Source organism: Camellia sinensis, unplaced genomic scaffold (genome assembly GCF_055761805.1).
Source record: "Camellia sinensis isolate YWXY unplaced genomic scaffold, ASM5576180v1 Unanchor10, whole genome shotgun sequence".
Lineage (NCBI taxonomy): Eukaryota > Viridiplantae > Streptophyta > Magnoliopsida > Ericales > Theaceae > Camellia > Camellia sinensis.
Genome location: NW_028128988.1, coordinates 6067086 through 6092552, shown reverse-complemented (window position 1 = coordinate 6092552; position 25467 = coordinate 6067086). Strand labels below are relative to the sequence as shown.

The following is a 25467-nucleotide window of genomic DNA, read 5'->3' as shown; positions in this document are numbered from 1 at the left end:
AGAGGGGGTTGGTGCAATTGCAGCCACCACAGTAGTACTTGTTTGGGCATTTGTTTTAGTAGCCATCAATTCTAATTTATAAAATAAAATTATAATTAGAATTTACACTACACAGAAAATTAAACCAAATGTACAGAATTAAATTCTGTACAAATAAAAGAAACAAGAATGTAACTTTTATTTTCTAATTATTTAGAAATAAAATAAAATTTTATTCAACCAAATTAATTCCACATAGGAAATTAAATTCTGCAAAATAAAAGAAATAAGAATATAACTTTTATTTTTTCAATTAATTTGGAAATAAAATAAAATTTTATTCAACCAAATTAATTCCACACAAAAAATTAATTTCTGTAGCACTTCAATAATTAAAATACTAAAACAAAATTTTAAGTAATGAAAACTCAGAAAATAATTTCTAAAACCCAAAATTAATTTCTGAAAAAATTCCACAAAAATATATTCTGAATTGTTAATGACACCAGTATCATACTACTAGTTGTTGTGAAAGAAAAGAGACAGTATATTACTACTATCTGTCAACTAGCATATAATCACTATTTGTTTTTCCAACCAGAATATTATTTTGTAAATCCACATAAAATAATTTTCTTCTGAAATTATTTACGAAGACTGAAAAAGGGAAACAAACAAAAAATTCTGTAAACAGAATAATTCGAATTTGTCTTGAGAACAGAGTGTCACACATTCGACTTGGTCTTTGAATTTTTAATTCAGTTCGATAAATAAATACGGTACGTTATTTATTTATTTGTTTGGCTTTATTTCAATTTATTTTATTTACAAAGAAGATTGTTCCAACAATTATAAATAGAAAATGATATTTAGACATTATATTCACCATTTGTTTATACACCTACCTTTTCATATGCTTCAATTCCTCTCTCCTACACTACCAGCTATGCCACTCATTAGCGGTGCCATTTATCCTTACTTCACTACAACTTTTCTCCTCCCTATGATCCACCACTCCTGTCTTGATCTAGATTCACTACTCTTATCTCTCATTTCTTTTTCTCACACGATTGGCCACTCCAGTTACTCCACCACAATGCAACTCATACATCTCACTCCCATGTTTTCGCTTTGTAGCGTCATTTCACACATTTTTTCCTTTCCTTAGTACCATACTCATTCCTCCATCATGTTCCCACTTGACAATAATGACTTCTCTTCCCTTTCTCAACTATTACCAATCAACAAAAAAAATCTTAATCATGCATAGAAAACCAGGGAATTGAGAGAGAGAGAGAGAGAGAGAGAGAGAGAGAGAGAGAGAGAGAATGAGTGGCGCAAGGATTCGATCTATAACTTTAATCACTTCCAAACTTCAATCTACAAAGACCACCCTAATCTGTAGCAAGTTGCACAAATCACATACAAATCGCAACCTATTGAGAAATTGAATGTAGTTTTTTACAACAAGATTTTGGTTGGTCGATCTACAACTACGTTATAGTGGTTCATGATTGTGTACGTTGGATAAGAGCTTTGTTCATTGTTTAGTGATTGAGAAATAGATGGGGTAGTGACAATGGAAGAAAATAAGGGCAAGGGTGGTAATTCCTGGTAGGTGAGAAAATGAAGGGGTTACATATGTAGAAAAGATGATATAGAGGATGGAGGGTGGTGCTGCTAGTTTTGGGAAAATTATTTAATATTTTCGGAGTATCACGTGTCTGTACTTTCTAACCAATCATCATTCAATATACTCCACCATATTCTCCAATCACCAACACAATACCGTACTTACCCACATTCTCCACTAATCATAATACTATAGAGCATAAGATGTCCATGTTCCGAAATTACTGAATAATTACCTCCAGTTCTGACTATGAGAAGCCATGTATGGACTAATCTTAAAATCATAACAAGATAAATGATTCATAATGATTGATTATTGATAATTAAAAAATATAGTGTGGTTAAAATAAAATAAAAAAAATTATAATAAATTAAGAGAATGAATAATAATTGAGAAATTGATATGTGGTGTATCCAAAGTTTTTCACTGTTAGATCTGTACGGAAGATAGACGGATGATAAAAATTGGTATAATATTAAAATATGGGGACTTAAATTAAAAATCCAAAAAAACCTAGGATAATTTTTCTAGAAAACAAGTTATCAAATTGTTAATATTATTTTTATTTTTGATTTTGTTTTATGAAAACATGGAACCGTTTTATGAAAATTTTAAAAAATTACTGTGTTAAAATAAAAAAATTTATAATAAATTAAAAGAATGAATCACAAATAAGAAATTGATTCGTGTGTAACCAAAATTTTTCACGGTTAGATATGCACGAAAACAGACGTTTGATAAAAATTGGTATAATATTAAAATTTTGGAGCTTAAATTAAAAATTATTAATATTATTTTTATTTTTGATTTTGTTTTTTGAAAACATAGAACCGTTTTATGAAAACAAATCCAAAATAATGTAGAGGAAGAACAGACCACTTCGTCTTCTGCTGCTTCTTCGCCTTTTCTTTTGGCTGACTGGTTGCTTCTCGCAGAAGGTTCTTTTCGCAATAAAAGATTCTTTTTCATCAGAAACTAGGAGATACACGAACCTTTCTTTACACACATATATTCTACTTATACAATACAATAATATTAAACACACACACGCATACATACATACATACAAAGGGTTTCGTGATAAAACTTTTTTCTCACCCAATTCTCTCCCTTTTCACGTCATTGATTGCTTCTGATTAGCTTCGCCGGCAGTTAGAGATTATCTTTGAACCCTGTTTTCAGATTATCTTCTTTCCTTGTTTTTGTTCTTTTGTGCCTTGATTGAATTTGGTGTTTTTGGTTTTGATTGCAGGAATTAATTGATTTTAAAGGTTTTCTGGGGCAAAGGTAGGGTTTTGTTGATGATATCATTGGTGGGTTAGTCAAGATTCGGGCCCTTTTTGCAGATTTCTAAGGTGGGTCGGACTTAATTAGGGTTTTTTGAAAAAAATTTTGGTTTTTTTTTTTTAATGATTTGCTTGGTGGGTCTGAGATATTTGGCGTTTCATTGAGGATTCAAGTGTAAAATTGGAGTTTTTTTTTGGATAAGATCGTTTGTGGGGTTTGTTGAGATTTGGGCTTTTATTGCAGTCATCAATGGTGGGTTGGAAATGATTGGGGTTTATCGTGTGCAACGGTCTAGAATTGGAAAATTTTTCTAGTCGGGTGAGAACGAATCGGGGAAGAGATTCTGAGAGCCTTTGTCGACGATTTTACGATCTTGAACTTGAAAATCTCTTTGGTTTTGGTTGTTAGCTTGTGGTAATTGTGCTTGTGCCTGTGCTTGTGGCTGTGGATATCCATTGTTTCTTGGGGGAAGAAAAAATGAGTTCAAATGTTTCAGAAAGTGTAGTTCGGAGAGGCTCACTTGTGGTTCATATTGCTGAGAATGGGCATTCGTTTAAACTGGAGTGTGATGAAAACACCCTGGTCAAGGACGTCCAGCGGTTCCTAGAATCTGAATCCGGGATTCACTTAAATGACCAGCTTCTTTTATGTTTGGACATGAAGCTCGAGTCGCAACAGCCACTTTCAGCCTATAAATTACCATCTGATGACCGAGAACTGTTCTTGTTCAATAAGGCGAGAATGCGAAGTAATTCAATGCCTCCTGCTTCTGAACAAGTTGAAATAGTCGAATTACCGGACCCTCCATCACCATCCTCCTCCCATAACCCCCATCCACTGGATGATGCTTTGGACCCTGCACTGAAGGCATTGCCTTCTTATGAGAGGCAATTCAGATACCATTACCAGTGTGGGCATGCTATTTATAGCCGCACCCAAACGAAATTTGAGGCTTGTGAGAAGTTCTTGAGAGAGCAGAAGGTGCAAGAGAGGGCGTTGGAGATCGCTCGGGGTAATTTGGATCATTTCTATGGGTTGATTCACCAAAATTACGTGGATTTCATGAAGTGTTACTTGCAGCAGCATCGGAGCCATTCCAATCTTCTGATGAATTTTGGGAGAGATATAGAGAAATTGAGATCTTGCAAGGTTCACCCTGCTGTACAAACTGCTGCACGCAAATGCTTACTTGATTTTGTGAAGGAAGAGAACTTGCGAAAGGTGGCAGAGGATTGTAGCAGTTCACACAGGCAATTTGAGAATAAGGTTTCAGAATTTAAACAGGAATTCGAAGAACTAAAGCACAGTGTTGAGAAGTTATTTAGTAGCAATGCTACATTACTTATCAGGGACTTGGAACTTACTTTTAAGGAGCACCAGCGATATATTAATGAACAAAAAAGTATAATGCAAGCTTTGAGGTTCTCTCTCTCTCTCTCTCTCTCTCTCTCTCTCTCTCTCTTATTGGTGCCTTTAAATTCCTGTTTATTTGTTTTGAAATGATTTTGTTTTGCCTATTCAACTCTCTGGCTTGTTTGAAATTTTACATGGGTTAAGTATTCTTGTCATGTTGAAATCTGTTGGGATAGTCATGTTATACTTACTGATCGATTGACTGGTATTTTGCTTTTTGAGTCATAATACAGTGATGTTGAATATAGTGTTGTGGTGGCGTTTCATAATTTTTCCCTTTGTCTTTGTAAATACGTACTTATTTAATAATTCACACGTGGAAATGTAACATGGCTCATTGTCTGTATGGTGCAAGATACACGGTAGTTCCCAACAGCTCAAGTGACCTGTTGAATCTAATTGGTTTTTTGCATGTCATGGATTGGGGTCAATAGTTTATGAAAAAGTTTTTCAGAGAGACCTGCTTTGCTTTGATGCCCACGATTTGCAAAGTGAGATGAGAGTAGAGAAACTGACATCTTTATAGCTTCTTTTGGGAACTTGGCTTTTTTAGTTGCTTTTCTTTTCTTTTTTTATTTTTTTTTATGATATGAAAAAGGTTAGCATGTTTGGGATAGTTTTTTTTAGTTAAACAAATGGTTGTGAGGTAAAAAGTGATTGATTAATGTGTAGGATGTGACATTTTGATTTTTTTGTGGCTTTTTGGTTATTTTAGCCAAAAAGCTTCCCTCCAAACGGTGTATTTAATATGTTGAGGTGGGAGTTAAGTTCATAATTTTGACATTTTCCAAGATGTGCTGAAGGAAGGAAGAAAAGTTAGGGGATAAACAAGAAAACAAATCGAAGGAAACACAAGCTGTAAACTCAGGCATTAGAATATTTGTTGATATTGGCGATAGTCTGTATAAGAACTTTGGGGGCTGGGGGCTGAGGAGGGGAGAGACAAGTTAGTTGAGTGTTGTATTGACCTAATGTTATTGTAGATCTCATAAATTTGTTATTTTTCTATCCATGTGCACATCTAGTGAAAAAAAAAAAGGAGACAGACTACTGAGGTTCTACAGCTACAGCCAGTGTATAACTACTACAAGCTTATCATTGTCATGTTGGGCTTCCTGTGATTGCTTCAGATGACTGAAAGCTGTTTAGAAGAGAATTTTTACCTATGTGCACCAACAGAATTATAGAGTTGTTTGGTAGACAGTTTTTACAGTTTTTACACCAACAGAATTATCTGATGTTAACCAGTTCATTGGGTAGATTCCTACATGTTGTGAGATCATACTGTGTCATCCCAGTGTGCGAATTCCTATGTGTCATAATACAACGTTATGACTGATACCATGCCATTGCCCAAGTAAAACACTTAAATCACTATTGGGGCCTTTCTATAGAAGGTATTCTAAAAGTGGTTTAAGAAAGCATTGTGCAATGAATGTATATAAAAGAACACCAACATATATATGTACGAATATATATATATATATATATATCAAAAAAAGAAAGCGCTGTGCAATGACAAAATCTACACATTGTGTTTACTTTTTCATTCTGTGGTGTAATTCCTTCCTTAACTCATTAAATCTTATGTTTAATTCCCTAGCAGAAGCCCGATCCTAAGCAACTCAACTAATGTACAGATACTGTTAGATGAGCCACATCTAAGGCTGAAAAAGAACTAAGCTCTTGTTGAACAGATTGGGATTCACTTGGTTAAGTACTGGTTCTTATTTGTGCCAACATGCAATGAACAAGCTTGGGCAATACTTTTGGGCTTGCTTTCCCATTGAGCTGGTCGTGAGCAACCTTTGACTCAGCTTGTTCTAGCCTGTGGACTTTAATGGAATAACAACGTGGGATGTGATTTTAAAGTCATTATCATAGTTGGTCATGTGTACAAGGGTTTTGGGTTCACTTAAGCAAGAAAATTGACTAATGGAAAGACTAAAAATGAAGAAAAATGGGATGCTTACGCATCTCAACATCATATACACATAATTGCTATTTTATCTTAGAATGTGAATTTTCTCTGGATTCTCTCTCACTACTTTCATTTTTCTTCTAGTCTTTTGACCTATCTTATTCAATCTAGTTGTTTTATTTTATTTTTTTTATAATAAGTAAAGGGGCTAGGTTATTAATCCACTTTAAGTTCAAATCATGGTAGATGATGACTTCTGTTGGCTGGCTTCCTTGGATCTGCTTTTCAGCTTCTAGACTGGAAAGCGTTAAGGACAAGGAATTGATGATAATGGTGGGATATGAAGATTTCTAAGGGCTTTTTTTGGTTCTGTCACAAAGTTGAAGGGACTCTAAAATGTCTCCTAGAGTTTACTTTAACTAGGTGGGTTGACATCTATTGATGATAATGGTGGGATATGAAGATTTCTAAGGGCTTTTTTGGGTTCTGTCTCAAAGTTGAAGGGACTCTAAAATGTCTTCTAGAGTTTACTTTAACTAGGCGGGTTGATATCTCTGAATATTTTTCATCTATGACTTGGAGGTGCAAGATTTGCTTGGAGGTAGATGAAGCTTAAAGGAGGCTGCCCTATGAGGGCCTTAATGTTTAGGTTTTCAATTGAGTAGGTAAAATTAAGGTTTAGGATTTGTTTAGGATTGAATTTGGTTGATGTTTAGGATGGGTTTTAGGCTGTAGGCAAAGATCCCACTGTAAACCCAAGCAGTCGGACAAACCCTATTAAATATTCTGAACCGTCTCAACTAGAATGAGCTCAATTTGCAATATTTACTTTTACCACTGACACTGCCTCCAAACATATCAAAACACATTGCAAATAGTTCAATGGTTACGTTTCTGCTCACAAAAAGCCAATGGCATCATCTGCAAGAAGAAAATGATTGATCTCCTCCACTCCCCCTCATCTACCTCTAACCCTAAAGGCTGTAATCAACCCTGTTTGCACTGTCCTAATCAATCATCCTACCAACGCTTCCATGACCAAGATGAAGAGAAAAGCGGGTAAGGATCTCCTATCCCAAGCTCCTGGAACTAGTGAAATATCTTGATGGGAGTCATTCACCATAACTGAGAATCTCTGCAGTGAGAATCTGAGAGTGGAGTTACACCATCTGATTTTATCTTCTATATTCCAGCCCAAAGCTCATTCTTTTCAACACATAGATAAGGAAGTCCTAGCTTACATGATGCTTTCTCAATATCGAGTTTGCAAAGGACTCCTGGAGTTCATTTCTTCAATATATAGTCCACGACACCATTAGTGATGAGGATTGTATCAATAATTTTATCCCCTACCAAAGCATTTTGAATTTCAGAGATCACACACTGAGAATTAGCCAATCTATGAAAGAACTTGGTATTTGTGTCTACTTCCTCCAACCATAAATCCCTTGCCATCTAATCTCTTCCGTAAGAATAACCCTCCCTATCTCTGCTTTGGCTTCTTCCTTGCTCATTGCTTCCTTCACAGTAAGACCACCTTCTTCCTCTTTCTTATCTCACCGCTGGATTAAGTGCAATACCAATCTCTTCCTGGTTCTATTTTCATTTTGATGTTTTGATTTTGTGTTTTGAAAAACAAAAATAATGAGAAGCTTGAAAACATAGGTAGTTATCATATTTGGGTGAAAGCAATTTTTGAAATTTAAGGAAAAAACACTTCAAATTGTTTCTTAAAAAAGGGGTGTCTTCAGATAATTTTCCTAAATAATTTGCCAAACAAATCTTCCCACCCCCAAGAATAGAAATCAGAAAATGAAACTAAACATGCCTTATAATCTCTCTAAGGTTTTCTAGGAATCTCACCTAGAACACAACATTGAAAGAGAGAAAGATTACGTTCATAAACTTCTATTAATTAACTAGTTGATTAGAAAGGTTGCTTTATAGAGAAGCCTAGTAGCTTTTAAAATTATTATTTTTCCTATTAGTATTGTGCAAATAATTTCCTAATTTATACTAAACTAAGATTCACTAAACTAATTCTGTCAAGAACTTCTGAAAAAGAAAAAGGACTCGACAAAACTTTTTTTAGGAAACAACCTAGAATCTTGGACATCAAACAATGATAAATTATTGAAATACCCTATTTTGTGAAATTAAAAAATGCCCATGATGGTCCATTCCCGTGACACCAATTGTGGCTTCACTAAATCAGATGAGAATTGCTTCCAATCACGTGACACCAATTGTAGGGCCTATTGGTCCATTCATGGGTTCTACATGGCTATTTCTCTTTTTTCTTCTTCTGCAAGCACAAACTTCATGAAGCTGATCCTCTCATGGTCGGCTCTTTCTTCTTCTTTATGTTCATTTTCTGTGGTTCCATGTCTAACCGAACTGAAGCAAGGTGAGATTGAGCTTGTACAAGGTTAAGCGGAACTTGAACAAGGTTACTTGAAGGTTGCACAAAATTCAAGTAGAACCTGAATACCATGCAGTCTTTGCTGTGCTGAACTGAGTAAGCTGAGTCCAAATAGTCAAATTTCTGCTGGTCTTGTTCAACATTCATAGGTATTAGCACTTGTAAAGGAAACCAGCTGAAGCTTCTTCTCCAATATTTGGCTACTCTCACCTTTTGTTAGAAGTTTTGAAGTTCTTTAAATCACCCAAGTCATCTAATTGTGAGTCATTAGGATAAGAAAAACCTCCGGACCATATATATTTTTTTGCATGCACATACCTCTATGTATCGCACAGTATGGTATCCAAATTTCTCTTTTTCACGATGTAGAAAGATCTGGATCTTCAATGTGATTTAAAAGCTTTGTACTTGAATTGATGATTATGTTTCCCCTATTTGAAATATTTGTAGCTAGTTTTAGTTATCTTTCGTTTTAAGGATTCAGAAACTTATTAGTTTATATTGAACTGATGCTGAAGCTGCTTGAAAGTAAGATAATGTTACTTGGTACTACTATTGTATTGTTAAGATCATTCCAGAAAGTGGTGTCATTTATGCTAAAATTTCGGGCTATGCCCTATTAACCTATATTATTAGGAATTCCTTATTGTCCTTGTGCATATATCAACACTATCGAAATTTTTCTGTGTTGTATGTGTATATATTTTGCTTTGATATATTCTTACAGTTGTGCAAGTGGGAAATGTTATCTGTGTAATTCTAAAAAATAAGTATTCATATTTGTGCAGCAAAGATGTAAATACAGTGAAGAAACTTGTGGATGACTGTCTGACCAGCCAATTGTCCCCTTCCCTCCGTCCTCATGATGCAGTTTCAGCCTTGGGTCCTATGTATGATGGCCATGACAAAAACTACCTTCCAAAGATGCATGCTTGTGACCGTGCAATTGCCATTCTGCTTAATATCTGCAAGGATAAAAAGAATGAAACAAACATCTTTGTGCATGATTACATGCAAAAGATAGCATATATTCAATACACCATCAAAGATGTACGTTTTAAGTTTTCGGTTTTCACAGAAGCAATGAATCGTCAGAGTGATCAATTTGAATACTTGAGGGTAGTCCGTGGGATTGGCCCTGCGTACAGGGCATGCCTTGCGGAAGTAGTGAGAAGAAAGGCTTCAATGAAGCTCTACATGGGCATGGCTGGACAATTAGCTGAAAAGATTGCAACAAAGAGGGAGGTTGAGGTCAGGAGACGGGAGGAGTTTCTAAAAGTACATAGTTCATTTATACCTAGGGATATTTTAGCATCCATGGGATTGTATGATACTCCCAGCCAGTGTGATGTCAATATAACTCCTTTTGACACTAATTTGCTTGACATTGACATATCTGATTTAGGCCGTTATGCCCCTGAATATTTAGTTGGACTGCCTTCAAAGAGTGAGAAGCGTGGTAGTTTGAAGAGTTCACTTTCCACGTCTCACAGTAGTTCTTATTCAGCTGAACTTGAAGAGAATGCCGTTGACTCTGAGAAATATGAGACGGAGGAGCTCCTTGAGGGTTCTGAGTTGGTGGAGATTGCCGGAACTAGCAAGTTGGAAGTTGAGAATGCAAAACTGAAAGCTGAACTTGCTTCTGCAATTGCTGTCATTTGTACCTTCAGCACTGAAGTTGAATATGAATCACTTGATGACAGTAAAGTGGATAGTTTGTTAAAAAATGCAGCGGAAAGGACTGCTGAAGCCTTGCATCTGAAGGATGAGTATGAGAAACATCTCCAATCTATGCTAAAGGTTAAGCAAATGCAATGTGAATCATATGAGAAACGGATTCAAGAATTGGAGCAGAGGTTATCCGATCAGTATTTACAAGAACAGAGGATTCCGGTTGATAAGATGGTGTCGAACTTTGCCCATTCAACTGTGAAGGCTGGTGATAGCAAGTCAGATATCTCGGGTGATTCAGAAGCCCACATGCCTTGCATACCCATGGATGAGGTTTCTTGTGTCTCTAATTCTTTGCATGCCAAATTAGGGTTTTTCTCTAAACAGTCAGTCAAAGCTTCTGAAGGCTTGGATGAGAATATGACAGATTCCTCGTCAATGCTAAATCCTCAGTTAGATTCATCAATGCAGGAACCACCTCATGGTGAGGTGCAGGCCCATGACAAAGATGGGAAAGATACTATGGCTTCAGGTTTGGGCACACTGGCAACCAGTTGCACTTCTGAGATTATGTCTCAGCCCCTAACTAATTTACCTGCCGAAACAACAGCTGAACAGGGTTTAGATTCTAAAGCTAGTAGTGATCTGGTCCTGGAATTGCAGAATACACTTGCTGACAAGTCAAATCAATTGAGTGAAACAGAAACTAAGCTGAAAGCTCTAGTGGAGGAGGTTTCCAAGCTTGAGAGGGAGTTGGAAATCAGTCGGAAGCTTCTGGATGAATCTCAGGTATTAGTGGTTGAACTGCAAATTTTCTCTTCTCACTTTGATTTCTCTAGAAAATTGCATCAGAACTAATTGAATCTTGATTTTAGAATTCTTTTCTTTTCTTTTTGTTTCTTACTAAACTTTTCTATTTGGTTATATATAAATATCTTGAGTTTGATTTTGGTGGTGTAAAGTTAGGAGATTCCCCATCCCTTGGTTAGTTCCTACCTAAGAAGCACGGACACGGACACGCGACACGACACGGACACGACACGGACACGCAAAAACGCAAATTTTCAAAAAATAGGGGACACGACACGCCGGGGACACGTTCAATATATATAATTAATTTTATTTATTATATGTCATAAAATTATTAAAAAAAATCAAATAAAGGTAATAAAATATACAAAATAACACTATTAAAATTATAAAAAATAAACATTTAATTGATTTAACATCATATATATCGTTCACAATTAATATAAAATAGCATTCCATCAATACATAACATGTCATTCGAAGCTACCAAGTACCAACCATCATTTGTTACAAAATGCATGAAAATCAAACCACAAAATATAAAATTATCCAATGTACCAACAACTATTACAAAATCCATAGATATCAACCTAAGTAGAGGAAACTATTACAACATCTTCACCACCGCCTCCATCTTCTCCTTCATCTGTAAATAGGACCGCCTCCATAGCCGGTTCATCAAGTGAGAGGTTAGCTATCCCAAGCATTCCAATATCATCAAGTGAGTCAAAGTTATCTCCGGCAATATCCCACATTTTTGTCTCTCCTTGCAAGTATTGGGAGCTCCTCCTTGATAAAAGACGAAGATTGCTATGAATGAACACCAAATCCTCCGCGCGTTGAGGGACCATCTTGTTCCTTCTCACTGAGTGAATAAAGGAGTAAGTACTCCAATTTCTCTCACAACAAGATGAAGAGGCAGGTTGCACAAGCAATCTCAAAGCTAGTTTTTGAAGAGATGGTGCATATGCACCATATGCACACCACCAAGTATAAGGATCCATGTGCCACCTATTATGAATGGAATCATACTCTGAGAATGTTTCAACATAACCCGAAAATTTTCCAAACTCAGTTATCACCTTGGTTCGCTCCGTGATATCTTCAAAATACCTCTTAAAACACTTGTTCCTCTCACGTGTCACCTCTTCATCCCTATGTGGAGGAACTCTATTTTGATCCTCATGGAGCCACTCATCACTAAAATACCTACAATCCAAAATAGGAAAAATAATTATTTCAAGAAAGACTAGATAAGTCCATTAAAATGAAATATGTAAAACAAATTTAAATGTGGTACTTACTTTGGATTTAATGAATGTGCCATACAATGGAGAGGAGTATTGTTTTTATTCCAACGATCCACGAGAATTTGATGCACCACATTGTAAAATGTAGATTCCTCATCTATTCTTTTCCCTTCATGCCTATAAATTGACATCTTCACTTTCTCTATCATTGAGTCCCACATATCATATACTAAGTGAAGGCAAGGTTTGTCCGTATCACAAGCCCTAAGCATGTCATATATAGGACCCGTGAAGGAAAGAATATAATCAATGTAATCCCACCACACATCATCCAAAATCTTTTCTTTCACAAATTTTGCCTTCCCAACATCATCCTCTCTATAGCAATTCCACTTGTCACTAATTACCATTGCTTGAAGACCACGTTTTATAAGCTTTAACCTCTTGAGCATAACAATTTTGGAGGCAAATCGTGTTTCGGCAACCGAAAGCAACTTCAATGACACAAATTCATTGTACATAGCCAATCGCATTGAGTGATTAGAGATAAAATTCTTAATCATCAAACCATCTCCGGCAATATCAGTAATCCAACTACATTCTTCATATGTGACTTCATTCCTCTCAATATTCTTTGCGGCACAAATATTTTTCAAAGCTAGATTTAATGTGTGCACCACACAAGGAGTCCATAGAATATGAGGGAATTGAGCTTCAATGAGTTGTCCGGCTGCCTTACAATTAGGAGCATTATCCGTGATGACTTGAACCACATTACTTGGCCCAACCTCATTAATCACTTCTTTCATCAAATTTGCAATGAAATATTTGTCTTTAGTTTCTCCAGAACAATCAACTGCTTTAATGAACATAGGCCCACTTTCACTCACTGCCATAAAATTAATCAAAGGCCTCCTTTGAGAATCACTCCAACCATCACTAACAATGCTCACCCCTTTTTCCTTCCATGTGCCCCTAATTGGTTGCAACAATTTATCAATGTTTGCCCTCTCTTTTTGAAGTAATGTGGTTCGTAACAAATTATAACCGGGAGGCAAATATCCAGGAATGTTATGATTTGCAGCAAATGTGTAAGAGCTAACATAGTAAGGATTTCTTGCAAGATTAAAAGGTACCCCCCCGAGTAGAACATCCTAGCAATTTCAAAATGCAATTGCTCTCTATCCTTCAAGTTGAATGCTTTCTCAATAGCACTTCCACTCCCACTCCCAGGCGCACTCCCACTCCCACTCCCACTCCCACTCCCACTCTCACATGTTCTCCTCTTCTTTGATTCATAAGCATAACTACTACCCACTGATACAGTGGAAGGAGGCAATGGTACATATTTGGGAAGAGCATTTTTAATTCTCAGCTCAGCAGCATCATTCTCATTTTGTAGTTGTGAAAGTTTTTGACTAGTCACTTTCTTACAAGCACCAATTCCCTTTCCTGGGAGTTTTAACAAGTGTGCCCTTACTCTTGTATATGAACCTTTGAAAGTATTATTACAAAATTTACATTGTAATTGGTAATTTCCTCCTCCTTCCCCAGGTTTTGCTAATTTAGTTATATACTTCCACAATGGTTTATTCTCATCAAAATCATCATCAGGTATATCATTAGAACTACCACCCGTAGCCATTGTTTCAGAATTAATAATTGGTCCCTATAATAAAATTAATAAACATACATTATTAAAATTATATCCTCAAATAATAGAAAAGAAAAAATAAAATCAGAATATAAAAAAAATAAAAGAAAAAAAATAAAATAAAACAAAATCAGAATCAGAATTAAAGAAAAAGAAAAGAAAAAATTAAATTAATAAAAGAAAAAAAATAAAAGAAAAAAAAATAAAAATCAGAATCAAAATCAAAATAAAAGGAAAAGGAAAAAAAAAATGAAATAAAAGAAAGAAAGAAGAGACGAGGCTGAGACAGAGAGGGAGAGAGAGCTATCGAAGAGAGAGACAGAGAGAGAAAGGGCTATCGAAGAGAGAGGGAGCGATCGAAGAAGATCGAAGAGTCGTACCTGCAAATCGACTGAAGATCGAAGATCGCCGACTGACGATAGACGGCCGACGACAGACGAGAGACGAGAGACGACCGACGACCGACGTAGAGCAACGATCGACGAGAGACGACGTACGACGAAGTCAGGTCTTCTTTCTTTCTCTCTTTCTCAGCTGTTCTTCCATTCAATAGTCGATTCGAACAGATTTAGGGCAAATTTGATCTGCTTTTGGTTATTTTCAAATTGACCCCAAATTTTTTTATTAAACTGTGAAATTGCCCGCGCATGTCCCAAACGTGTCTATAACGTGTCCAAAACGTGTCCGGATGTTAAAAAATTAAAAAAAAAATGGGACACTCTCCCGTGCGTGTCGGACACGTGTCCACTGCGTGTCCGACGCGTGTTCGTGTCCGACACGTGTCTGACACTGGTACGGAGCCCTCGGAGAGGTGTCCGTGCTTCATAGGTTCCTACTTTCAAGTTTCAAGATATTTACAGATTTGAACCCTGTTTTACAATCTTACTACGAATGGAATGACATTTAAAATGGAGATGCCAGGTTAGGTTTCACTCTTTTTTGTCAGGAAAAGCCATTTTTTTTTTATTGCATGTTCTCTATGAGAAATGCTATTTATCACCAGATTTTTTTCATGATTTTATTTTATCTCCCATGTGTTTTTCTTCAAGAATGATGTGTATGTGTAGGATCCACCATATTAGAAAATAGTGGGACTTACGAGGTGAAGAGTTTTGGTGATACATCGCAACTTTCATTCTTTTTTCATTGACATAGTGTAATTTCTAATTCATGTTGGAAGCCAAGAGGTAGTTTTTGTTTTAATTTTTTATGTTTGGGTTGACATATTGTAACGTCCCCAAATTATTAACATTCAGTAATCCCGCATTAATCCGTCAATATGATCTAGTTTCTGCTTTATCACTTCCAGTATATGTAAACAGGATATAATACCTCATCACAAACATCATCATCAAATCTCTACACTTGTATTCATTGCACTCAAGAGGTTATCAAAAGTATTCCACATGCAATTATTCATTCAACATTTCCTAAAACATAAATCTATAGCATGTGGTGCTAAGAGTAAAACACAGAATAATGTCCCATGAGTTACAGGTTTTAAGGCTTATGCCCGGTTACACAAAATGGTTATCAAACCCATACATGTAAAGCGCTTGGCTTGTCAAAATAAAACCACAATCGTGAAAGAGCCTCGTACTCCCAAAACAACTCCCCACGCCTCCACTTCGGTAGGATCACAACTTTTCCTGCAACAAATCCACTAGGGGTGAGCATTAAGGCTAGTAGATAAATTTTAACAAAGTATATATGTGTTTTATACAATCTCAAGAGATGGATGCATATGCCATACCATGCCATGCCATGCTCAAAATACTTTATTTTTTCATTTGAAAATCTCATGCACGATGCTCTTTCGAAAACATAATTAATTCAATGATTTTAATATATAATCAAGGGGTGGCAAATGCGGCTTAGGTAATCCGTAGGCTGGTGTCTGCAAATAGGTCCTTAAGCACTACCAAAAACCACTTTACCAGCTCCTAAGTGGAAGGAACTTGGTACCTACTTCGCCCATGTTTTCGGATTTTCACCATGGACCTCAAGCCAACTTAATTCTCATCTCTACACACCCTATCCGGACTTACCAAACGTATTGGCCCCAAAACAAATCAAACGAAGGTATGTTTCACCAACAATTCTTTTCCAAAGTATAGCCTCAACAATGCTAATTTGAAAAGGAATGAGGATGAAATGAGATGACAATGCAATTTATCAGGACATTGAAAATTTCCACAATTTTTCCACCATTCCCAATCTCAACAACACAATTCTCAATTATGAATGAACATAACATTTCTATCCAACAAGTATATATATATACCAAACCAAACCAAGCCTTAAGTCCCATTCAAGTGTATATATATATATATATATATATAAGATATATTTAAGTGCCATGGATTAACAACGACAAACACCATTTCCATTCTCTTAACACTAGCATATCAACATACTAAACTCATCAATTTTTCAACTTCTTCCCATTTCATGGGTATCCAACTATAACAATGAAAATGCCAAATTTCTTTATCATAACTCAACAATGAAATTGTGCAACACATGATATCACATTATTTCAACTTTTCTCCAAAATTTCCCAAAACTTTAGTGTTCTTACAAAACTAGCGTTTCTCATTTTTGAAAAGATTTTTCCCACAAAACTCTCAACCATCAATGTAGTACATATCCTTGAAGATTTGAAGAGAACATTTGAGAAAACCCTCTTTGAACAATGAACAATAAACAATCTCATATAAATCCAACCCTAACCTAATATCCACAATGTATATATATATCATCAAAATAGCCATATACTTGCAAAAATGTATATTTAACTCAAAGAATGTCCCTACCTCAAGCTCTAGGAGAAAGATGAGAGAAAAACCCTAAAATTCCATGGAGTCGAAATCCAATCTCCACTACACAAAATGCTTTTCTCGGGGATGCTCTCCAAAATGACCTCAAGAACTAGGGTCAAGAAATCAATGAATGTAGGTGAATGGAGAGATTTATGAGGGTTGGTGAGGGTTTCTCTTGAGAGAGATGAGAGAAAAGAGAAAAGTGGAGTGTGGAGAGAGGGAGAGGGAAATGAAAAAGTGAAGGACAAGTGGGTTTTGTGTCAGATTTTACGTGATTGGACACGAGTTTCAAAATTGAATTCAAACAGACTACTCGAGCGGTAGATCCTGCGCTCGAGCGGAGAGTTCAAACTCCCAGTATATCTCTCCTTTGTAGAACAGACCGCTCGAGCGGTGAAACCACACTCCCAGCATCTCAGACTTCAGAACACAGAACTTGGTGGACTATAACACAATTTAGGAAAGTACCCGCTTGAGCGGACTTAGGTTTCAACTTAGGCCAAAATCAATCTTAGGGTATTCCCACCCTTCCCCGGTTCACTCTAACACCCAAGGACTCAAATCTCATCTTGGAAATACAATTTAGGATGAGAATGAACTGGAAAAAAAGAATAGATGGCTGCATGTGATTCATAGAGTTCAAAAGAAGTAAAGGTCCCAATATGGAATAGAAATTTTAGATTAACATTTCTAAGTTGGTTTAAAAAGGCTCCGGACATCATGTATATGGACTTATGGACTATAAAACATCAAAATCTTAATCCTTGTGACATACGTAGACCTATCAAAAAAAATAAAAGATAAGTAAATAAATAAATAAAGCAAAAAACCTGGGACAAACTTGGAGATTTATGTGGTGTGTTTGGAAGGAATATTTTTTTTGGTTACCATATTTTGCCAAAAGTTTAGCAAAAAAGAAAAAAACAAATTCTAGTCTATATGAATGAAAACAATAAAGTGATGCCTTGGACCAAATCATTTGGAATGGGATGGATTCAAATTATATTATTTGTTGCTCGTTTTTTAACCACTTGCAGCTGACACAGCATCATTTTTTTCATTATAATGGACACTAAATGTATATCACGACTTCTCATTTGGAATCTATTATATTATTGGTTGAATGTTAGATCTGTACCTTGTCCAACCCTGCCAGACCACCATTAATGGGGGCTAAACTTGTACTTGAAAAAGGGAAAAAAATTAGTATGGTGTTTCTTCAGTAATTGTCATACTCTCTGTGGTTCTTCCACATATACACTTAGAATCTTACAATTCATGATTTGATTCATACGATTTGATATGAGTTTCACTCAAAATGATTCGATTCGTGCAGTTGAATCTTAAATTAAGGGAATCTTATGATTCAATACGATTTAAGCGATTTATTTATGTTTGCAAAAGAGAAAAGGAGAGAATTGCATGTTTTTGAAAGACGCAAGTATGATTTCCTTTAAAAACAACGAAATGGACACATTTCCCAATGCACACATGTTTCACTCAAAGACTCATCTTTTTGTCACTTTAAGTCAAGATAAGTTTAAAAATGGAAAACGAACATGTTTTTTAATGCTACTCAACTAAGGGCCTATGGGCACATTTTACAAGGCAAGAACTTGATTTTGTAACTTAATGAAAATTGACTAAGAAAAGTGATTTTGAAAATGAACCAAGTATGAAAATGAGTTTTCTATTAAAAATCCCATGCTTAGGTTAATTAGTTTGCACCTAATTAACCTTTAAAAACGATGACCACTTGGTTGGATAGTTCTTTTAATTGGGTAGATTTGTTACATTTACATCAATATTTATTGCATGCAGTAGCTAATTTACTTGATATCATTTTACAGATGAATTGTGCTCACTTAGAGAATTGTCTGCATGAAGCTAGAGAGGAAGCGCAAACCCATCTTTGTGCAGCTGACCGAAGGGCCTTAGAGTATAGTGCATTGCGTGCCTCTGCTGTAAAGATGCGTAGCCTTTTTGAAAGACTAAGGACCTGTGTTTCTTCAGGTGGGGTGGCTGGATTTGCTGACTCCTTGCGTGCTCTAGCTCAATCTTTGGCCAAGTAAGTTGTAAAAACTTGTTTTCTAGCATTTTTTTTTAACCTTTCAGTGAGTTTGTAGTGTTTCCTATATTATATTGGCATTTGATGTATGTTGTCGTTTCCCAAACTTTTCCTTGTTCCATGCTTATTAGGTAGAGTCATTTTGAATTCATATACCTTTTTAAAATAGTTATACCATGTTGCATGGAGTTGGGTATTTGTCTACTGCAGGCATATGTGCAGCGTAGGATTCTTCTACATCCCCAAGTCCAAGGACATTGGGAGACTGCTAAATATCTGTAATATCTGTATTAATATTTTCACTCTCCAAGTCATAGAGTAATATTTTTTGTTCGTCTAGCATGAATCATTAGACATTAAGCATGAGCTTCACTCATTCTGAAGCAAAAAGTGACATTATTAGGAATTTTGATGTACTATTTTATAATATAGATTATAAGTTACCCACATCCAATAAGACTTGTTGGACATGCATCCCAATCTCTTTCCCAACTGTTGTGCTCACCAACTGAAGTGTGTTTGACACGTACTTTATGCATTTAAAGGACACTATTTAATGTAGTTTTTACACGTGTATCTATATAGTTGTTTAAATGCTTTTGAATGACATATAAGAGTCATGTCCCCTTATGTGCGTTCAAGCTTTGTCAGGGTGTCGTTACTCCTTGAGGACAAGTGTTGAGTTTAAAATTGCAAGGTTTCAGATAATGTTGGTTTCACTCAAAGTTGTAAAAGGCGTGGGTTAAACTCTCGTTGTCTATTTATTTATTTTTGGGTGGTAAATTGGGAGGGTAAAAGTTTCTGGAGTCTTTTTTGGTTTTTGTAGACATTTCAGATTCCAAGGTTGTGTTTATGTATTACTTATTTGTATTAGTACACCATGTGTACTTGGATTTTGCCCTTGTCTTGGTGCTTGTAATGTTAAACGGGAAGAAAAGGGTTTGTTTATTTATAAAAAAACTTACTAGAAATGGAAAATGAAATCAGGAGAGAACATCCTTCTTTAATACATAAGGTAAACAAGTCAAATTCATTGACCTTTTTATTTTTTATTTTATTTTTTACCTTTTATTTATTTTTTATCTAGTGTATTTTTCCACCTAAAATATTTAGAATTTAGAAATGGGATTCATGAAATTATTTATAAATTCATATACTATGTGTATGTATTTATCCATATATAGATATTTTAATTTGTTACTCCAAAGACTATTCATTTGTAGTTCATGATTTTTTACCAATATTTTTTTCTTGTTTTTGTTCTTCTGGCCTCGAAAACATGGAGAAATTGTGGCTTTGTTTGGTTTGTCTCTTGAGAGGCAATTTTTGAGACAAATTTTCAAAAATTTGTTTGGTTGAAAAATTAAAAAAAAAATAATAATAGTTTCAAAATCATTTCTCTCTCTACCACACATCAACTGATCACTTTTTCTCTCTCACCTCCTCTTCCCCTCACATCCCACATATCAGTTAATCATTTTTTCTTTCACACCCATCTATTCAATTACATAATAATAATAATAATAATAATAATAATAATAATAATAATAATAATAATAATAATAATAATAATCCCAAACTTCAAAACTCAAAAACTATTTTCAAAACATACAATTAAACAAATTTTCAAATTTTGTAAACTTTTTCCAAAAAATTATTTTTCAAAATTATTTCACAAATACAAAACAAACATAGCCGGTAACTTTTGACCCCAGAGTGGCACGTGGGGTGAACCATTGCCTTTCTAGGCTCGTGGTGATTGATTGGAGTTCTGGGTTAGCAAGCCAATACTTGGGTGGCTCCTTGACTTTTCAACATGAACTTTTGCTATAAAAAGGAATCATTTATTTGAGATCACTAAATTAACTATGTAATGTTAGGTACAAAAGAAAAATATCCTTAGCCTTAGTTTAGTGTTAAAATAAAATTTAGGTTTTTGTTGTAATTTTTTTTTCAAAATTTTTTTTTGGTACATGAGGCGAGAAAAATATAAATGGCAGTGCAGTGCATGGGGCACAGGCCAATGCAGGGTTTGGGAAGGGTTAGATGTATGCTGTCTTACCCCCTACATGTTGAGAGACCGTTTTGATGTTTTGAACCATGACACTCAGGTAACCTTTTAGCAATCTTACTCATACCACTAAGCCAAAGTCCACCCTTAGATGAAATATATGTATATATTCTCAATCCTACATTGGTTTGTCCAAGTAGGAAGAGTAAAAGAAGTTTAGTGTCTACAAGAAAAATGGATCCCTCTAGGCACGTTTATACCGTCATCACTTGCTTGAAGTACAAGCACGATATCAAAGGCTGCTGGCCAGTTTTTTTCTTCTCATTTTTCAATTGCTAATATATTGTTTGGTTAGGAATGACAAGGGAACAGGAACATTCTAAATTCTCCTTCGCACCATTTGGATATTAAAGTAGGAATGGAAGGGGACCCTATCTAGGCCACTACTAAAAGAGAAATGTCATCTATGTCCGGGATTTGTTTCACCCATTTATATCACTTCCTATGTGTATCAACATGACAAACACCATATGTATATGTATGACTTATCATGCTTAAAAAATAGTGAGACCCCCCATGCTACATGAGAAACCACGTAGGTGGAAAATTTTGGTGGTATATAGCAGCCCTTCTAATAGAATTGCCTCAAAAGTGAGGTAGTATGGAGCTCTTATGTACCAAGGAACAAACACAAACACAATATAATATGGTCCGAGTCAGGAAATCTTTTTCTGTCCCTTCCTTACTCTTCACTTCCTCTCTATAAACATACTGACAAAATGTCATGCCTTGTATCCTATGTATGTGATCATTTTTAATCTCTTCAAGAATAATCGGTCAGTTTGTAAAAAGATTGATGTTTTGAGAGAAAAAATGTAAAAACGAGGATCGTGGCTTCCTCTGGTGGCCCCTCACAGTTTTATATCTCTCCAATTCCCTTTTTGTTTTATTTTTTAACTATGGAAATAATTCAATTTAGCCAACAGCAGCAATACTTTGCCTCATCCAATGTGATTAAAGCACCTTAAGTTATCGAACTTGCAAAGCTGGCATGAAGCTGAACTGTATTGAACTTAGAATCTAGCACTCTTGTGAAAAAGCATTTTAGTAGTCTTCATATGGTGGACTCAGTTATTTGTATAGTTATTTGAATATGAGTTGCTTTAAATTGCTTTCTGTTGTGATTTTTCAGTTCTGTCAATGATAGTGAAGATGATGGTACTGCTGAGTTTCGAGAATGTATCCGGGTATTTGCTGATAAAGTTGGCGTATTGTCAAGGCACCGCGCAGAGGTGCTTGAGAGGTATTCAAAGGCCGAAGCTACCAATGAGCAACTGAAAAAGGAGTTGGAAGAAAAGAAAGAGTTGGTCAGTGCTTTGTACATAAAGCATCAACATGAGAAGCAGGTAAATTTCTTGTTCAGTTTAACATCTTACCATTTATACAACTTGTAATAGGGTTCTTAGACAACCAAAAGTGGTGAATTCCGGGTTTGCTTGAACGAGTCTCTTTACCATGTATGTGGCTCACAAAGAGATCAGATATGGTTGTCAGTTGATGGCTCACATCTTAAAGGCGGGCTGGGTTACTAGGTGCTGAAAACCTTTTAAATTCATTTCATGAACAATTGTTTGGGATGAGTGCAAAAATTACCTCATATATGTAAAAACTTAACTTGATTCCTTTCCTACATGATTGCTTAATGTATCAAAGTCCTCATCATGACAGAAAGGGGGAAGAAATTTGAAAAGCTTGGTAAAGGCCCCTTCACTACAAGAAAAAACACTTTTGGCGACCACCTATTTTTTTTGGTCGCAAATAGTCCACTTTCTGCGACTAAAATTTAACTTTTGGCGACCACAATTTTTTGGTCGCGGAAAATCACCTTTTGGCGACCAAAAAAAAGTTGGTAGCGAAAAGTATACCTATTGGCGACCAAAGGCTTTTTTGGTCGCGGAAGATCACCTTTTGGCGACCAAAAAAAAGTTGGTCACAGAAAGTATACCCTTTGGCGACCAAAAAAAAAGTTGATCGCGGAAAGTATACTATTGGCGACTAAAGGCTTTTTTGGTTGCGGAAGATCACCTTTTGGCGACCAAAAAAAAAAGTTGGTCGCGGAAAGTATACTATTGGCGACCAAAGGCTTTTTTTAGTCGCAGAAGATTACCTTTTGGCGACCAAAAAAAAAAGTTGGTCGCGGAAAGTTATGGCGGGATAAATTTTTAAAAAAATGATACTACTGTAATTACATGCTATTTTTTTTTGTTTAGGCATTAAAAGTTTATAAAATAATATATAACCCAATTTTTATGGGTTATATATATTTTTTGCCAAATATGAACAAGAAGCATGTTGTTGGTAGAGTGGATTGGGTGCATGGTGACTCCTTGGTCAGGAGTTCAAGTCTCAGGTAGCACAAAAGAATTTTTTTTTTTGGGTCAAGGCTCTAACTTTTGGCGACCAACTTATCTTTGGTCGCTAAAAGTTTACTTTTGACTAATATGAATTGGACTTTCCGCGACCAAAAAAGTTGGTCGCGAATGGTCACTTTTAGCGACCAAAGGCTTTTTTGGTCGTAGAAAACTATCTATGACGAGGCTTTAGCGACCAACTCGCGACCAACATATTTTGGTCGCGAAAAGGTTTTAGCGACCAAATATGATACTTTTTGCGACCAAAATGTTGGTCACGGAAAGTGTTTTTTCTTGTAGTGCTTTTTAGTTGATTCAACCAACAGTTTGAATATTGCCTCTTCTAATTTTGAAAATTTGAGTTTTATTGGTAGGTAAGCGGATTAGATATGCTAAAAAATAAAATAAAATGTTACAGTGAGGCTCGATACACCCCCATGGGGGACAAGAAAGATGGCTGAGCATGCCATCAAAACGAAGCATTCAAAGGGCTAGCTATAAAATAAACTCTCACTGATCGAGAGCTAGGCCAAAAGAAACTAAAGCTAGAGGATAAAACGCCTACTATTTCGTAGAAGGCATACGACTAGATTTTTTAGACTTTGGTAAAGAGGTTAGCATTATCTCTCGCAAGCTAGAGGACAAAACGCCTACTGCTTCTTGTTCTCCCCTCTTGAAGATGGGCTTGTTCATGGAACAGCAAATGTTCCATCTGAAAGGGTTTGTAGAGCCCCTTTAAGACGTGAAGATTGGCAAAGATCTAACCCAGTTTGATTGCTCTCATCTCCTTTAATTCCTCTATTTGTTTTTGAAACTTTTTTTTTTTTTAGGGAACATAAGTTATAGAAAATTATAATGCTATTTTCCCCTTTATATGGATTTTCTATTTTGCAATAAAAGCGGTTACTGATCTTGATACAGGCAAACAAAGAGAAGATATCTTTTGGCCGTTTGGAAGTCCATGAGATTGCTGCATTCGTCCTCAACTCAGCTGGCCATTATGAGGCGATAAATCGGAATTGCCCCAGCTACTACTTGTCTGCAGAATCCGTGGCCTTGTTTTTGGACCATCTCCCAAACCGGCCTACATACGTTATTGGGCAGATAGTTCATATTGAACGACAGATTGTGAGGCCCCCACTGTCTCCTACTTCAGTTCGAGCAGAGTCCAGTAGGGGAGATCAAGTGAATTTCTTGACCCCACCTGACACGGGAACGACTCGATTGTCTTTGAATTCAGGATCAATATCAAACCCGTATGGTCTCCCCATCGGCTGTGAATACTTCATAGTGACCGTAGCCATGTTACCTGATACAACCATTCATTCGCAGCCTCCTTCCTGATCTAGCGAAAACAGAGATAGACATGATGGAAGAAAAACCAAGTGTACATATTATATTTATATAAATATGAAACATCAAGTAAAGATAAAAATGCTGATAATGATGATGATGATGGTGGTGGTGGGAGTTAAGTTGATTTCCTCTATGTACAGCTGATGATCTATTCAGTTTAATCTCCCCCATTTTGTATGTATAACTAATAGCTAATCTTTTGGTTTATCTATGGACTGTGAATATTCATCCCATGCTGTTGCTAAGATATATGTATGTAAAACTTTGTCTGTTAAGAATCCTTAAAATCACCAGCACTTGGGTCCTGGGTGGGGTTTATTAGCCAGCAATCCTCTCTCACCATCCCCACTTGGGATTATGTATGTTCGGATTTCATTGAGTCCAGTTTTGTTCATTACTGAACAAAAACATTATCGGTTGTTGCAATTAGAGTTCACATCTTTAAGTAGGGTCTACTTCTTTGAAATATAATCTTTCAGGAGGCTTCTTTGCAACTGAATTTCTCATTAATATGATTTTGTTTTGCATTAATTGTAAGTTTATTTAGTTAATATTGTTCATGCTTGTACTCATGGCTAATATCAGTAGTTCAATAGATACTTAATGATTTAAATGTAAAACAGATTTACTTCATAGGAAATAATTGAAAAAGAAAAAGAAAAAGAGAAGAAATATAGTGAATTTTTCTTTGTTTTTTGGGTCTTTTTCCCCTCTCTGAATAGTGTGTATATTCATTCATAATCCTAAGGGTGGGAAGCG

At 35.8% G+C, this 25467-nt stretch overlaps 2 protein-coding genes across 6 annotated transcripts; one reads left to right on the top strand and one right to left on the bottom strand.

The window, feature by feature from the left end:
• The first annotated feature begins 2415 nt into the window (after nucleotides 1-2415).
• LOC114293607 (autophagy-related protein 11) lies at nucleotides 2416-24939 on the top strand. Of its 5 annotated transcripts, none has more exons than XM_028237710.2 (7): nucleotides 2416-2550; nucleotides 2865-2967; nucleotides 3143-4320; nucleotides 9444-11115; nucleotides 18713-18930; nucleotides 22134-22347; nucleotides 24274-24939. In XM_028237710.2, exons 3-7 carry the CDS (start codon nucleotides 3377-3379, stop codon nucleotides 24694-24696), a joined length of 3471 nt encoding a protein of 1156 aa, XP_028093511.2. In that variant the 5' UTR covers nucleotides 2416-2550; nucleotides 2865-2967; nucleotides 3143-3376; the 3' UTR covers nucleotides 24697-24939. The 5 variants fall into 5 exon arrangements, with proteins under 5 accessions (XP_028093511.2, XP_082767410.1, XP_028093512.2 ...); XM_028237711.2 differs by having other exon boundaries at nucleotides 2529-2763; XM_082911284.1 differs by having other exon boundaries at nucleotides 2865-4320.
• Nucleotides 11566-14313, bottom strand: LOC114264544 (uncharacterized). The gene is made up of 2 exons (XM_082911286.1): nucleotides 12441-14313; nucleotides 11566-12345 (listed from the first exon to the last, which is right to left on the bottom strand). Exons 1-2 carry the CDS (start codon nucleotides 13280-13282, stop codon nucleotides 11727-11729), a joined length of 1461 nt encoding a protein of 486 aa, XP_082767412.1. The 5' UTR covers nucleotides 13283-14313; the 3' UTR covers nucleotides 11566-11726.
• Nucleotides 24940-25467: the final 528 nt, after the last annotated feature.